Source organism: Copadichromis virginalis, linkage group LG7 (assembly GCF_057382275.1).
Source record: "Copadichromis virginalis isolate Kocher_CV1m ecotype Utaka linkage group LG7, C_Virginalis_male_GT1.1, whole genome shotgun sequence".
NCBI lineage: Eukaryota > Metazoa > Chordata > Actinopteri > Cichliformes > Cichlidae > Copadichromis > Copadichromis virginalis.
In genome coordinates this window covers 51,861,560-51,876,796 of record NC_140624.1, presented here as the reverse complement: position 1 = coordinate 51,876,796, position 15,237 = coordinate 51,861,560, and the positions used below count along the sequence as shown (strand labels likewise).

The 15,237-nt window shown below is 40.9% G+C and overlaps 1 protein-coding gene across 1 annotated transcript in view; it reads right to left on the bottom strand.

Moving 5' to 3' along the window:
* The window catches only part of ntng2b (netrin g2b), a 79,589-nt gene that overhangs the window by 50,651 nt on the left and 13,701 nt on the right, over positions 1–15,237 (bottom strand). The window contains 1 exon segment of the mRNA XM_085464097.1: positions 9,197–9,840. Coding sequence (XP_085320223.1) covers positions 9,197–9,840 — 644 coding nt within the window.

Here is a 15,237-nt window from a genome sequence, read left to right as displayed (position 1 = left end):
AAACTGAGCTATTTACTAAACTGTACTCCTTCACTACCATAGCAGGAAGTTGCAGCAAGTTCTTGACCTTGAAAAGCACAGTTGACAGAACAATATCTTGTTATAGAGTTTTTGGCTGGGCTACATCAGCAGATAAAGAGGAGTCTTCAGCAGATGACAAAAAAGTCAGAAAAGTGCTGAGAATTATTGAGAAGGCGAAAACTTGCAGACTGCAGTACAGCTGAAAGGTCCGGAGGTAGCGGTTTAGAGCCATTTCAGGTCTATTTCTATACAATGGATTTCCCCAAACCCTGCACTAGACAACCTGTCCAGCATGTGTGTCCCCTCCTTTCAGCCTGTAACAACTGAGACCGGCTCCATCCTCCCCTGGAGACCCTGAACTGAATAAGCAATTAAGAAAATGAATGGATGTTCTCACTTAATCACTTAATGTGATCAACAGTATTGGCCTGACGGTTGTGGAAGGTGTTAATTATCATTAATAGCTGTAACAACTCAATATTTTTCTTATTCTCTAGTCTCTTTTTTTCTGCTGCCTTGTTTTGCTGGTTTGAAAACTTTGAGACTCCACGGCACATGATGGGACGATGCGGCTGTAAGAGCGAAAGTCTCCGACATCAAACGGCGGCTGATCACAGTGTGAGCCGTTGTGTTCCTCGCAGACAAACACACATTGTCTCTCACGTTGAGGCGCCAGTTGACGAGTTGTTTACCTGTCTACATGTTAGTAATGACAGACGCCTTCCAGGAGCGAAGATGCTGTGTGCTTTCGAGCACGCCTGTAATAATGCGATGCTAATTAATGTGGCCGACTGAGAACAAGCCATCTTTCCAAGGACACCCTCCCTCTACCTCATGTTCTCCCACTTACAATTCCCAGCATGCTTTTCAGCTTTAAAGCACGCTTGCGGTATCAAGAGATTCCCCCCTCACCAGATGCTGGGTAGGGCGTGATGCTGGCGCATGGTGGGGAGTATTCTTTATTGTATTTGTGAATTTAAAAGGATGGTTATGGGATGAGTTGGCGAGCGCGGGCGAGGGCGTTTAAGAAGAAAAGAGAAATCAATCGAAGAGGGCGGGGATTAAAGAAAAAAAATTAATCTGTGAAACAAAACAAAAAAAGACGTGGAATAAAGGGAAAACAGGCAAAATCGCTGACTATAACTTTCTTCCCTTTGGAGGGGAAATAAACTGTGATTATCAAATCAGTTACAACCATTGTGTCATAAATCATCGCATATGAGGGGAGCAATGACACATTCCTCATTCCGGTCCCTCAGCTTTCTGCATGCCTTTCTTTTCTGGGGGAGTGCTCATGAATGATTTAAAAAGTGATCCGTTTCGGAGCCTCGGCTGCCTCGGAGGGAGATAACTCGGAGGGGAGGAGTCTGGGCGAAGGAAGGGTGGGCCACGCATGAAGGTTCCCCGAACATACGAGCCACCACCTTTATGTTCACCTCATCGCACATCAAGCACAGACTGTGTATTTCATTCATGAAGGGTGGTGAAAGGTGGCAGTATTCAAGCGCAAAGCAGTTTTCCTCATCAAACAGAATAAATGCGGAAGTTTTCAACTGTAGTTGGGAAATGCGGCGAGTATGTGGCGAGACTGTGACACTATGCGAGACTATGATGTGCACCGCGGCGGTGGCTGTGTGTGAACTGGAGAATAATATTTACAGAGCATCGCACCTCGCATCATTCATCACAGAATCACACACCCCAGCTAGTCCCATGAAACTAGGAGTTAATCCATCATCTGCCTCCCTCTTTTCTCCCTCTCCCCTCTCCCCCACCTGATCCAGGCTTATACCTCCCATCCTCTCACCTTCACTCTTGCAAAGGACACGAAAGGAAACTTTGGTGTGATTCAAAAATAGCGTGACAGTCTCCAAAGTCAAAGTCACCCTTGGAAGATAATCAAGACATGAAAAAGACCGGAGGCTCCAAAAAAGAGAGAGCAGAGCAGAGGCATCTGCTCTCCGGTGAGGGAAACGGACACACGCCGAGGCCTCCGAGATCTCCCGCTACCTGCCCCGTCATCCTCATTCATGTTTCTACTACAACGATAGAGCTTTGTAACAATTGGATTAAGCACTGAGAGCCTTTCGGGGTCTAATTAGTCCTTCCTGTAGGATGGAGTGCAACTGCAGGGTTACTTAATCAGGGTTACTTAAGGATCGTGACTTCCAGGTTTTAATGAGTTACAACTTCTTAGCATTGTAATTCACGTCACTGTCAGAGCTGCTAAAAAAAGCAACAATAAAGGATTAAATTAAAACAACTTTTCTTTGAAGCAGTCCTCCATAAAATGCAATTTTATTTAAAAAAACAACAACATAAAAACAACATTTAAACTTTAGATCAATAAAAGGAGCTGCAGTCTGTTGTATTCAAAGGTACCAAAGAGAAATTAAAGTGGGGCATTAAAGTGACAGATTAACTGATTTTAAGGTTTAATGGATGGAGAAGTGATCTTTATTGTTAATTAATTTTTTTGTTCATTCTGCAACCCCTCAGATATTATACAATCCTCCGAGGAAAGGGAGCCCAGATAGGAGCCTCTGCTCCAGACAGCGCGGACTCGTTCACAATGCGTGTTGCCCATGTCGTGTTTCGTTTTGGGTTTTGCGGTGTTATTTAATTAGATTCGATTAAAACGTCTTCATAAAGAATCTAAAGATTTGGCACCAGAAATGTCCCCCCTTCACGTCACTGACTGATGGCATTAACACACTAGCTGCCTGTGGATATCCCATCAGTACAATGGAAATCTGTCAGTGCAAAGTGTAAACACACACACACTGATTTTGAATGTTGGACTCTGGTAGAATCAGCACGTTTCCTCGTAGGTGATGAATAGCGTACCTAACGAGGCGCAATAAAATAATTTACATTAAAAAACTAACGTTCCTAAAAAAAAGTCTTTAAATTTCCTCTATTTTTTTTCTCAAAGTTGAAACACATCTCATTATAGATAATATTCACGACTACAGCATTTTACTTAACAGAAGTAAAGCCATTTGTTGGAGAATTACAAAGGACTTCTGCTGCAACGGCTGTTTTGATAAAACCACAAAAGAAGAAGATGTACGAGTACATGAAAGAATTCACACAAAACTCCTTTTACTGCTCTTTCCCTCTGCAACATGTTAACAAACACCAGGAAAGTTTTCTGTGCCAGTTTGTTCCAGTCTGTGAGGAGATGGAGAGCTTAAACCTCTCAGCACATTAGCTGTCAGCATGGGGCCGGCACTGAGACAAACACAAACACACGACGGATAAATGAGTCGAGCAGACATGAAACGGCATGACCGTGTAAAAACACTCTGAATATCATTAGCATTCATGTGCCTTGTTTCCTGCCTGGTCAGCTCTTAACTCATTTTCACTATTGGAGAATAATTAGTTGTTGGTAAAAGATGGGCCTTTCAGACAAGACTGGGCCTACCAGCTGTAATTAGTGTTTAAAGCCCAGAGAACGTTCTTTGTGTTCCTCTGCCTGCAGATGTATTTTCAGTGGTATTGATATTAATACTCTTTACATATTTTAGCTGCCCAAGGGCCTCCTTATTTGAGATAAAAGGCTGTTAACATATTGCTAATTATTAAACAATTAGTAGTTGACAGTATTTGACAAATTGATGTTTCAAACTTTGTTTGGCCTTTGTCTAGTTGATTACTCTTTTGTGTTAAAATGAATATAATAAATAATAATGAACACGCAGTCTCTGCAATCGCCACCAGGGGGCAACTTCTCTGGTTGCAGAAACAAGTTTGTCTATGAGGAAATTACACCTCTACTCCCTTGATTTATTAGTTCAATAAACATTTCCCAGATTACTTTTTGGTCCCAACTGCAAGTTTATTGCAATTCTTTTTTTTTTTTTAATAATATGATGTTTATTTGTAAATAATGACCAGTAACACAGGGTAAGCATTAACACATAGCTGCCTTGTGGCTGTGGACTCACTAAACTGTATAAGTGTGGAGCTTCCCTTTGTTTCCCAGGTGGATTTACCTCTCACTGAGACCCACTATCTGACTAGGTGATGTCATGGTGGCTAAGGTCATCTTTTGGATACAGTCTATGACTGTGACACGTCTCCCCTCACCATTTGTTCTGTAGTTTGCAGAAGCCTATAGATTTTAAAAAAATACCGATTGAATAAAAATGATAGAGGTGTCAGTGATGGGTTTATTTTACAAACATTGATACAAATTATGTGCACACAAATATTTAAAATCTGAATTTATATCCCCAGCTGCATACCAGGATCATTAATGTTTTCTAGAAACATAATCAGTGCTGTAATGTACCTGCGCAAATCGCACCCATTACTCAGCTCACTGACAATGAGAAGTAAGAGACACTCAGACTACTTGGCTTCTCTTAAATGTCATCTTCTTCCATAAGCCAATCAAATCAAATTGAGAAGTTAGGCAGAAGCGAACTCGACGCTGCAGCGATTATGAGCGAGGGGAGAGAAACGCTGCAGACTCCTCATCCTGCTCCATCTCCTCCTCTCTGTCTTGGCCCCTAATCCACTTAGTTGCCTCTTTCCTGAGCTTAGAGCCTTTCCCTTATTCCATTATAAAGACCCACTGTACGACCTGCTGCTTATTTCATTAAAAAGGCCCTATCCATGACCCTATGTCTAATCCATAATGTAGACTACGGGCCAGGCACGGCCTGCTATAGTACACGCCACGTTCCAGCTGACAGATGGAACACCGGGAACAGGGATGGAGAGAAGGAGGCCCAATGAATGAGGGAGAATTTGAGAGCTCCGCTTATGAGTGAAGCTTCCCGGTGAATGTGATTTCAATGATGTAAATGATGATAGAGCTGAGGCTGTGCTACTCTGCCTTTGATGGTTGGAGATGGCTTTCACATGGCCCATCAATGATATGGAAATGGCCAGATCTGGGGTTTGAATATAGCCTGCAAAATGAACACACAGCCCAGGGCTTTTAAAACCCCAAACACCTTGGCTTAGAGTTTCAATTGTAGTCAGTACTTTTGCTCATTACAGTTAACCTTGGGAGAACTTTGCAACACAAAGTGAGTGACGCTGAATCCTATGATAATATTCTATCAACCCGATCCAATTTAACTTTCCCCACGCTGCCTCTGTTTGACCTTCTCTCCACTCTGCCCACTTCAAAACCCCCCGCCCCACCTCTGGCTGTCCTCTACCCCAAACGCCCTCTCGCCGCTCGCCCGAGATCCGGTTTGCTGAGTGTTTTCATCGCGTCCACAAATCTAAATTTACAACCTCACTCTCATCAAATCCAACTTGCCTGCGTTTGCACTTAATGGCCTATCAGGTTACCTATTTATTGATAAAGCAGCAACATTTGCCCCCATCCTCCCCCAAGTACCTGACTTCCCGCATACCTGTGCCAGCTTTTTAGAGCCTGACCAGTCACTCTGACAATGCAGCGTCAGATAAAAGTGAAACGCTTTCCACAGAGGTAACATCTTACACCGTTTGATGGGAAAACAGCTTGCTCTGCTGTCTCTGTCCGCGGTCAGTTTGGGTTTTTAAAAAGAGTTAACCAATAATAATTACTTTTAACTGGGTTCAGTCAGAGAGCCACAGCTAGAGGCCCGGGGACATACAATACGGTCAGGAAGTGACTACAAGCCTCTCTCCATCGATAACACCAGCATATCTCATTACTGCTGCGACCTGTGGTACACTGCCACTCGGGCTTGATCATATAAAACCCATTTCAGCGCGCTGTCCCCGGCGGAGCTCCAGCAGAGTGGAATATTCATTATTCAAATTTTAAGCATTGGAAATCCTAATATGTTACTAAGGCCAGATGAGATGAGATGGAATGGCTTAGCCTTTTGTCCAGGGAACATTGACTAATCGTCTCGCTCCCCTAAAATCAATTTCCCAGCCGTAAGCATCAGACACTCCTGATTGTACTGTACTGTTGAGGACCCCCCACCACTATCACCTAATACTCCTCCTGGCTGCCCAGAATAACTTATTGATTACTGATTATGTTACGGGAGGTGTGGGTGGCCAGGGCGGAAGACGGACTGGCCTCAGTCATCTCCACAGAGCTAAATTTGGCTCCTCTGTCACCAGATCCAACACACGCTGACACTATCACCAGCTGCCACTGGCCAGGCTCTGAGGATGAGGAGAGAAGTTAAGAGACGTACACAAAGAGAAATTTCCCCCGAGCTAACAGTGTAAGTGTAGCTGTTTCAAGCAGAGTGGCACAGCGGGGATTTCATGTGTGATGATGAATTCTTAGATGCTGCGCGCTTGTAGGCCACTAAATAAAGCGTTTGCTCGAATATATCAAAGCCAGAAATGGTTGATTGTTACATTTTCGGAGTTTGGTTGCGGCTCTGGTTTGGCGAGGGACTGTTGCAGCCAGGGGTCGATCCCTTGCTCTCTCTGATGCTATGCTGAGCCTGAAAAGTGGCTGTGATCAATACCTGCAGGCCCTTTCACCACTGCCAGAGGGCTGTTTGTGTTTGTGTGCGTGTGCTGTGTCAGCATCCACTCAGGACTTTATCAGACATCCCACCCCCCACCCCCATACCTTGACTCAACACACACACGCACAAACACACAAACACGCACACACAAAGGCCCCATCGGTCAACGCCTCACTCAAACAGTAGCTCATTTTCACTTTCCCCATCTCACTCTCAACCCCTGTCTGCTTCTCTCTCTCTCTCTCTCTCTCTCTCTCTCTCTCTCTCACACACACACACACACACACACACACACACACACACACACACGCACAAATTATGCCTTCTTCTTCTGAGTCCATGCCATCCCAACAAGGATGTTAAATACCATTCAAATGTCAGCCTGCTGTATTGATTGGAATAATAATTCTGGAAGAATTCTGAAAGGCAGGAAAGATGGCTTGTTGATGCTAAGCAGCAGCATGATGGCCCGGGCATCATTCACTGTCACAAAGTTGCCATGTAAGGGTTCCCGGCTCCTCTGGCAGAATGTGGATGGCGGTTTACGTTCGACCACCGAGGCCACGTGTTTCTGTCATTAATCATTGTCTTCACAGGCCAGTGACAGCCAGACCAGGACTCAGGCTGAGAGAGAGTATGTGTGGAGGTGTGGGGGTTGGTGGGGGGGTGTCATTTGAAATGCCCTCAGATCACAGTAGCTGTGTGTGAAAGTGTGTGGCTGAATGTCAGAACAGAGGGTACATTCACTGGCAGGTGAACATACCTTATCTGTCATGTCTGAGTGCAGGAAAAGTAATACTGAACTACAAGCATAAATATGATCAGTTCCATATTGGATCTGGTCTGCGAAGATTCACTAATCTCATATTAAACAGCGTACGCATGTAAAATTAACACTTTCACTTTTATAGCTGGTGCTGGATGTTGCATTCTGTGGCTGCAGTGCCAGTTAATTCTGTATCAGCTACCCTGAAAAACTGGTCTATCGGTCCAAGCGGCTTCTCTCCAAGCCGTTGACTGTACTCTGCCAAATAGTGTGAGTACAGAGAAACATCCCACTATATCGTCAACGACTGCAAGCGTACAGTGTTTTTTTTTTAAGTTAAACAGAGTGCTGACTGTTCTGCAGAGAAATGGTCTAGTTGATCGTTACTGTGATGCATACAGAAGGCTCCAGTTAAAATTTTCATACATAAGATCAATATTTTGAACTAATTAACCTCGCCGCTCTGAATCAAGACCTTCATTATTTTGGTCGAGTTGTGTGAATGTAATGTCAATGTGTCCGAACAATCAATGTCAAAAAATACGCCTCTCACTTAAAAAATTTCAAATTTCCACTGAAATTAATAAAAACAAAACATTTTCACTAACAACGAAACTCAAACACGGAAATCATTCTCAAAGCTAAAAAACTAAAACTAAACCGACGAACCTTTAACTTTCATACTTTGTGGCTGAATTGCTGGGGTTCCTAAACATGTTAACTTTGCAATAATACCACCCACTCTTGATTGTTGAACACCTAGAAAGAAATTTCACAAACTTATTTGCAGCAATGGTGGGATCCTATTACACTATGGCGCTTGAATTCACGGCACTCTTTAGAACAACTCATTCTTTCACAAATGCTTGTAAAGACAAAATGCATGGCTAAGTGCTTCATTTCGTACACCTATAGCAACTGGACTGAAAACATCCAAAGTTTACAGACAACATACAGCTTATAAAGCAACAATTAATTACTAAAAAAATCAAGCAAATACAATAACATTCCCAGCAAGAATCATTTCTAGCTTCTTGTACCAAAATAAAATTATGTAACATCATTCAACTTCATTGAATAAGTTTATATTTCTAGTTTTAGTTACTTAAAAAATACAAAGCTACATTCAAGAATTGATAAAAGATTCAGTGGCATTTGGACCCTTACCAAGTTATATGAAATGGAAAACTGTTACTGATGTAATTGAACTGTTGTGGTTTTGCTTTGGTATTTAATATTTCGATTGGAGACTATGTAAGTCATTGTTAAAATGGTTTTCAATTAAAACAAAGTTTAATATTATTTAAATTATGATATCAATATTTTGCAGCTTACCTTTAGTCATTGCTAGCTACTTCTAGCTACTTCTAGGAAGTAGCTAGAAGTAGCTAGCATACATAAAACATGTCTTCCCTGATGGGTTTGTTTGTTGCTGGCTGTTGAACACAGGATTTTGAACACATTTCTCATTAGCAGCTGGAGGTTGTCAGGTGTTTGCTGACTGGTCTAGGCCTTTAATGTGTTTTACAGAAATTTAGCAGCTGAGCATCTTTGAGATTTCTGCTCCTATCCTCAAACATTTATTTGTGCCCTTGACAAAACCCTTTAACCCTTGTTAAGCTATTCTTATTAAGAGTAATGTTTGATTTTAAAAAGGATGCTGGTATTTTATCAAGATATTATAACTGGATAAACCGAATAAAATGGCTCCCATTTTATAAATATATAAATCTGTCTGAGTTTTAATACTTTGCAAATGTTCCTCTTAGTGAACTTCAGTTTAACACATATGTTTTTAATAGTTTTATTTATTTGTTTATTTATTTTTTTTGTCCTGTACGGAGTTCTTAATAGTTTCATGTTTTGTATTCTTCTCACCAAAGAATTTCTTATGTTCATAATCAGATTTACATTCAAAGGTGTGAATTTGTATCAAGATGTAGTCAAAAGTGGCTCTCACCTGGCAGGTACCTCGATGTTGGAGATGGCGTAGAAGTACTTGAGTAGGTTGTCTCTCTGGACATAGGTACCTCCGAGGGCAGGCCTGAGCAGCCTCAACCTAAGGTTGGTGAAGGTGAAGAAGTCCTTCAGTCCCTTCATACTTTCCATTCGGGCGTACAGGTTGTCCATGTTCTGTAGCCGAGGTCCAGCAAACACAGCAAATCGTGCCCGCACCTCAAACTTCACATTCTTTTCAGCCTTGGAGCCAACCCAGCGCGAGTACTGCTCAGTGCAGATGACCCGTGTGATGTTAGCAGGTGAGAGATCGCGCACTTGTTTGGGTGGCATGTTGAATGCATCCAGACAGTCGTCGGCATAGAACTGGTAGGGCTGCCAGGAGCGTCCGTGGTCCATGGACTTATCCAGAGCCATGATCGTAGGGCGGCCATATTCAAAGGAGATCTGGATATCGTCTGTGAGCTCCAGACTCTTGTTCCAGGACATGGTGACGTTGGCCAGCAGGGGCAGTGGGTGGTTTCGCCATGTTACTGTCTGCCAGTAGGTAAGTAGGCCGTTGCGCTCATTGTCCTGCATCAGCTGAGGAGGGTGGGCAAGGTCTGGATTTAAGGCATCGCACTCGTCACTACATAGGTATGGGTTCTCCTAAAAGAGAGATAAAGACAGACAGAAAGGATTTCATTTGGGGTTCGGGAATGACTCTAACAAGAGGAACAGTAATGAATACTTGATAATACAGTGCATATTCCCGAAAATTGCATTTTTATTAGATTACTGCAAATTCACATTGACACTGGGGCCCTTTGAGTCCCTTGGGCAGTTGTCTGCTTTTCTCTTCTGGTCATCCAGCCCTAAATAGGCTCAGCAAATTCTCAATTGACAAGACAACAAAATGTCTTTGCTTTAAAAATGGATTTGTGGTCCCTGCAGTAGCTGCAGCCATCATTACTGCAACGGAAAATTATGTTAAGCTACGGATTTACAAATTCTATTCACAATCATCAGGATGTTCCTTTGTTCCCAGTACAAATGCTGATTCAAAAGATATTTATTTATTCCCACAATATCCACAGCTCAACACCAAAATCTTCCATATTATCCTCCCAAAAAAGACAAAAAGAGACGTGTATGGAGGGCCTTTCCAATGCACCAAGGGACAGAGAGCTTAAAAGTAAACTTGCCAAACAACACAACAGGAAGTGTGAAGGTCAAGAGGATCGTGCATCATCACTGTCTTTGCATAGACAGCAGAGTGCTGCTGCACTTTTAACTCCAGAGAATTGATCCTCCTCTTCTAGTGATGCCAAGACTTTCAAGTTGCTGCCCCTCTACACAACTAAAAGTCAACAGGATTAGTCACGCTGCTCACAGAGAGCTACAAGCCTCTTTACACCTGCAACGAGAAATGCTTCTGTAAGAATATCTCATGCATCGCATCTTCCCTTGATACCAGTAAGACAAATTCATCTTCCACTTGTTTAGGCTTGCAAATTCTGAAACAACCCCCCAAAAAACAAAACATAATGAAAAAAACTCCAACAAAAAACATCAGGTCCATTACTACTTTATATACGTGATACAGCACGGCTTTCTCAGCATTGACAAATGTAATCTTTGGCTGGATTATGTTTGGGATCAGGGTTGAGTGAATGAAGTGCTATATTTAGTGTATGTACTGCAGCACAGTCACAGAGAGGAGGGTAAAGGGTGGGCTGCAGCTCCTGACAAGTGATTCCCATCTCTATGTAGATTTAGGCGACAAGGCTGTGCCTTCAGTTCATTTTGTATCAAGACATTTTATATATTAAACCAGACCACAGTCCTTTCCTAGCCCAATTTCTGACTGTCTACACATAACTATAAAATATATCAGTGCTATAGTCATTACACCAATGTTCTGCATGATCTGATATTCCAGCGAAAAGCAAATAAAATAGCTTGGCTTTAATCATTTTAGTAACTTGCCAAATATGTTAATTAACAAAAAACATGGTGTGATAAATGTAATTTCTAGGAGCCTAAGTTAGCATCAACTAACATTAAGAGTTGTCGCAACTCCACCAACTTTTCAAATAAGTTTTATACATCTTTAATTCCACAGATGCTGGCTCGTCATATTAAAACCACTGCAGAGGTTTCAGTGAAATTGATGCAGCTGACTGTTTTAAGCCAGTTGTCTGACATCCCCATCACCACCCAAGTAAAAATATTTACATAAGGAAATCCCACAGATCCGCAGCCATCTCTCTTGGTGCTTAATTTGCAAAGCTCAGCTCTCGTGCTGTTTGGATTGTTTTACATTCAGAAGACTAACCATGCCCCCAAGATGCACTAATTAGACTGTTAGAGTTATGATTTTCTACAATATTTAGCTGAAGTCACTAATTGCATCAAATACAAATATCTTTGTATTATTTGACCAAGCATTCACTCTATTGCCCTCATATACTGTCTTCTTTCATTACACATCACTTCACATTTAAAATTCAACATGTCACAAACAATACATGTCAGTATATTGTATTTATATATTGAATGTGTGTTTAAATTTATGTCAGTATATTTATTTGTTATTTAAGTTTTTATGTACCTTGTGAAAAAGGATTCCCATAACAGCGTTATGTTTGCATAATTACAATAATGAATCTTCAGCTGTGTTTTCATCCTCCTCTCTGGTTTTCTCCACTCGTAGTAACTGATTGCAGTTCTACAGCTGATGTCATCCTTATTCTTTTATTTATTCGAAATCTGGCTGTCGTTCTGTGTTTTACCGCTGCGTGCTTAACAAGCTCTTGATGGACTAGAGAGTATAAATATCCCTCTTTTTTTCTTCCACCTCTACCGCCCCTGCTTCTCCGCTGCTTCCTCCCCTTTCTTCTTCTCTTTTTTCATCCTCCCATATTATTTTTACTTTTAGCGTTTGTGCTGTTTCTAATTGTAGTGTTTAAGAATGCACAAAATAATAGTAATTAGGCTGAAAATAACTACTACAGGGAGAAAAAAAAACATGTTTAGTTAAATAATTAGTTTGAAGATTTTCAATTATTATGCAGTAAAGATGGGCTGTTGTAAAGCAGACAAAGTTAGCTTTCATATTTACACCATATAGAAAATTCTTCAGCAAGGTACTGATTCTTTAGCATTTGACCTGCAAGTGAGATCCCAAAACTGGTAGGTTTTTAAAAATTATTTCAAATTTTAAGTTGTTGGACAGGTTTTTATGTGAGTTGGCAAACTGTACAAGAGTCTCGGTGCAATAAATGCAAAGGCTCAATTACCTTAAATGACCTTTAGTCGTTTTTAGGTGAAAATGGGGCCAATGAGAGAAGTTGTTGACAAAATGACCTCAGGGACCCAGAGGCAAAATATGGATTGAAATTAATAGAGTTGATCCACAGGGAGGCTTGAAAGACAACCTATAACCTTTTTAAAATTAATTTTGTATTTAGCCAGGACAGCCAAGCCAAAACAGAAGTGACATGTTATCTTTTATTTGTACCAGTTAGAGTCCAGCTGTGAGGTGATAAAGCTGTGGATTTATGTTTCCATATCCTTTAGAGCCTAAACCAGCTCTAATTAAGTGATGCTTCTCAATTAGTGAAAGCTGAGTTTGCTGATTTGATTAATAAAGGAACTTTCCATAGAAACACCAAGATTTTCAACCAGGAGCACCAGGTGTGTTTGTTAAGATATTTGTGGAGTTTGATGGACCAAACTCAATAGTTTTGGTTTTGGTATCATTTAGTTGAAGGAGGGTCCACAATTTGAGACAAAGACTTTTTTCACTGAGAAGATATTTTCAAGTGTGGCAAGTAGATAAAGTTCAGTATCATCCAGGTATAAGGGAATATTGTGTTTCTGAAAGCTAGAGCATGTATACTGAGAAGAGAAGAGGACCTGATATGGGTCCCTGGGGGTTGTTGCGTTTAGTGGAAGGTGGGGAAGAAGAACAGTTTCCTACTTGGACCTGTAACATCACATATCATGAGCCTTAACAACCAATGAGATGTTTTAACAATTTATCACAAGGATCTGCCATATTGTTTATTCTTGTATTAATTAGACCAAAAGAAAGAAAGAAAAAAACATTTTTCTCTTGATAATACCAATTTCTTGGTCCTGGCTAAAATTCAATGCACATATAATGTGTGTTGTTAAAATATTGTCAAAATGTAATGAATTTATTTATGCAAATATAGTAGTCATTCGATCAATTGAGATCTAATTACTTTTGGTGTAGCCATTTATCAAATTGTAGTCATGGCTACATGTTGAACTGAAAAAGTGTATTACACCATGGATAGAAGCCTTAATGTAGAGTAATGTAATGGTGCTGCTGCTTAAATTTTAACAAGGCTAAATTTGATCGCCTGATGATTTCACCACAAATTTGTGTTTCGACGATCAAACACTGACCCTGCAGGGTTTAAAAGTTGGTTGTATAGAATTTGAAGGGGCGCTTGAACATCAAGATGACACAGCTGCTAACAAGCTTGACAGAGTTGGATCTGAGGTGCAAACGTTTCATGGATATCTGAGTATTTGTAATATACTGAGAATACAGATGGAGAGTAGGAGAAGCGGTCAGAGAAGCTCCTTTGGTTCCCCCCCCCCCTACTAAAAAGAAATCAAGCTTTCTACAGCCACCTTTCAGTTCCATAAAGATTTTGGGTGGAGTATCACATGAAACAGCAGTTTCTTCTTTCTGTGAAAGCAGTACTGCACAATATTGATGAACCTTGCAAGTGCGTATCACGTGTCGCTGCTTCTTTGCATCTATTGCCAAGCCCTCTTGAATAAAGTCATTGGACTGCGCTACAGAAAAGTGAGCAGTCACTCAAGCTCACTCTAGTGGCCTGATAACAAAAGCAAAAGTTACAATCCTGCGAGGCTGAGATTATAAATCATCTGATTTATGGTGACAGTGCAGAGTGGGGAAAACTCCAAACATAAGCAAACGCTGAGCTGGTGCTGAGAGAAGCTGTATGGCACAAAAGACACTGTGCGGGATCATAATGCATGTGAAGACACAGCAGTGGTATCTTTATACCAGAAACTGCAGATAATCTATCTCTCTGCTCACTGGAGCAACATAGCAGCATTGTTCCCCATCTGATAACCCAATTATCTCTCTTTGCACTGACTCACATCGAGATCGCTGTCAGCGCAAACACACTTAAGATGATCATCTACAATGCTCATAAACAACTGCAACCAGAAAAAGTAATTAGGATCAGATGAAGAGGGTTATAGCGAGCCTCGGAGTGAGAGTAGCAGCTCCGTGGTGGATCAGCTGCTTCTGTGACCTTCAATCCAGACCCGTCCACACACGTGTTTACACACACTCAAAGTAAGATTAGTACGCCTGTTGTTCTGAGGATGACCCTTGACCTACAAATCCGATTGAAAATGATCGCACTGTCACACAGTCCCAGATAGAGCACATATAGGTTAGCTCCTGAAGTGTACCGGTGATAGCATTTCCTGTTTTGTCTGACACAGAAAGCATGTGAGTACCAGACAACATGAGGGAGTCATTACAGTATTTTACAGCATCAGGTCGAAAGCGTTCGCCAACCTCCTCCGACCTCAGCCGGCCCTTTAGGATTAACTAGTCTGGAGGTGATATGTACTGTAATAAGCTGGAAGATTTTATCCCCCGTGACAGACTTACATGAGGTTATGTTTAAGCCCTTTGTCTGCCCGTGTCCTCCTTATTCCACCTCCTTATTCCCCAGCCAGGCTCAACATACATACATATATACATATATATATATATATATATATATATATATATATATACACATACATATATATATATATATATATATATATATATATATATATATATATATATATATATATATATATATATATATACACATACATATATATATATATATATATACATATATATATATACATATATATATATATATACACATACATATATATATATATATATATATATTAGAGCTGGGCGATATGAGATTTTTTCATATCACGATATGTTTTTTTCATTTCAGGCGATAACGATATCTA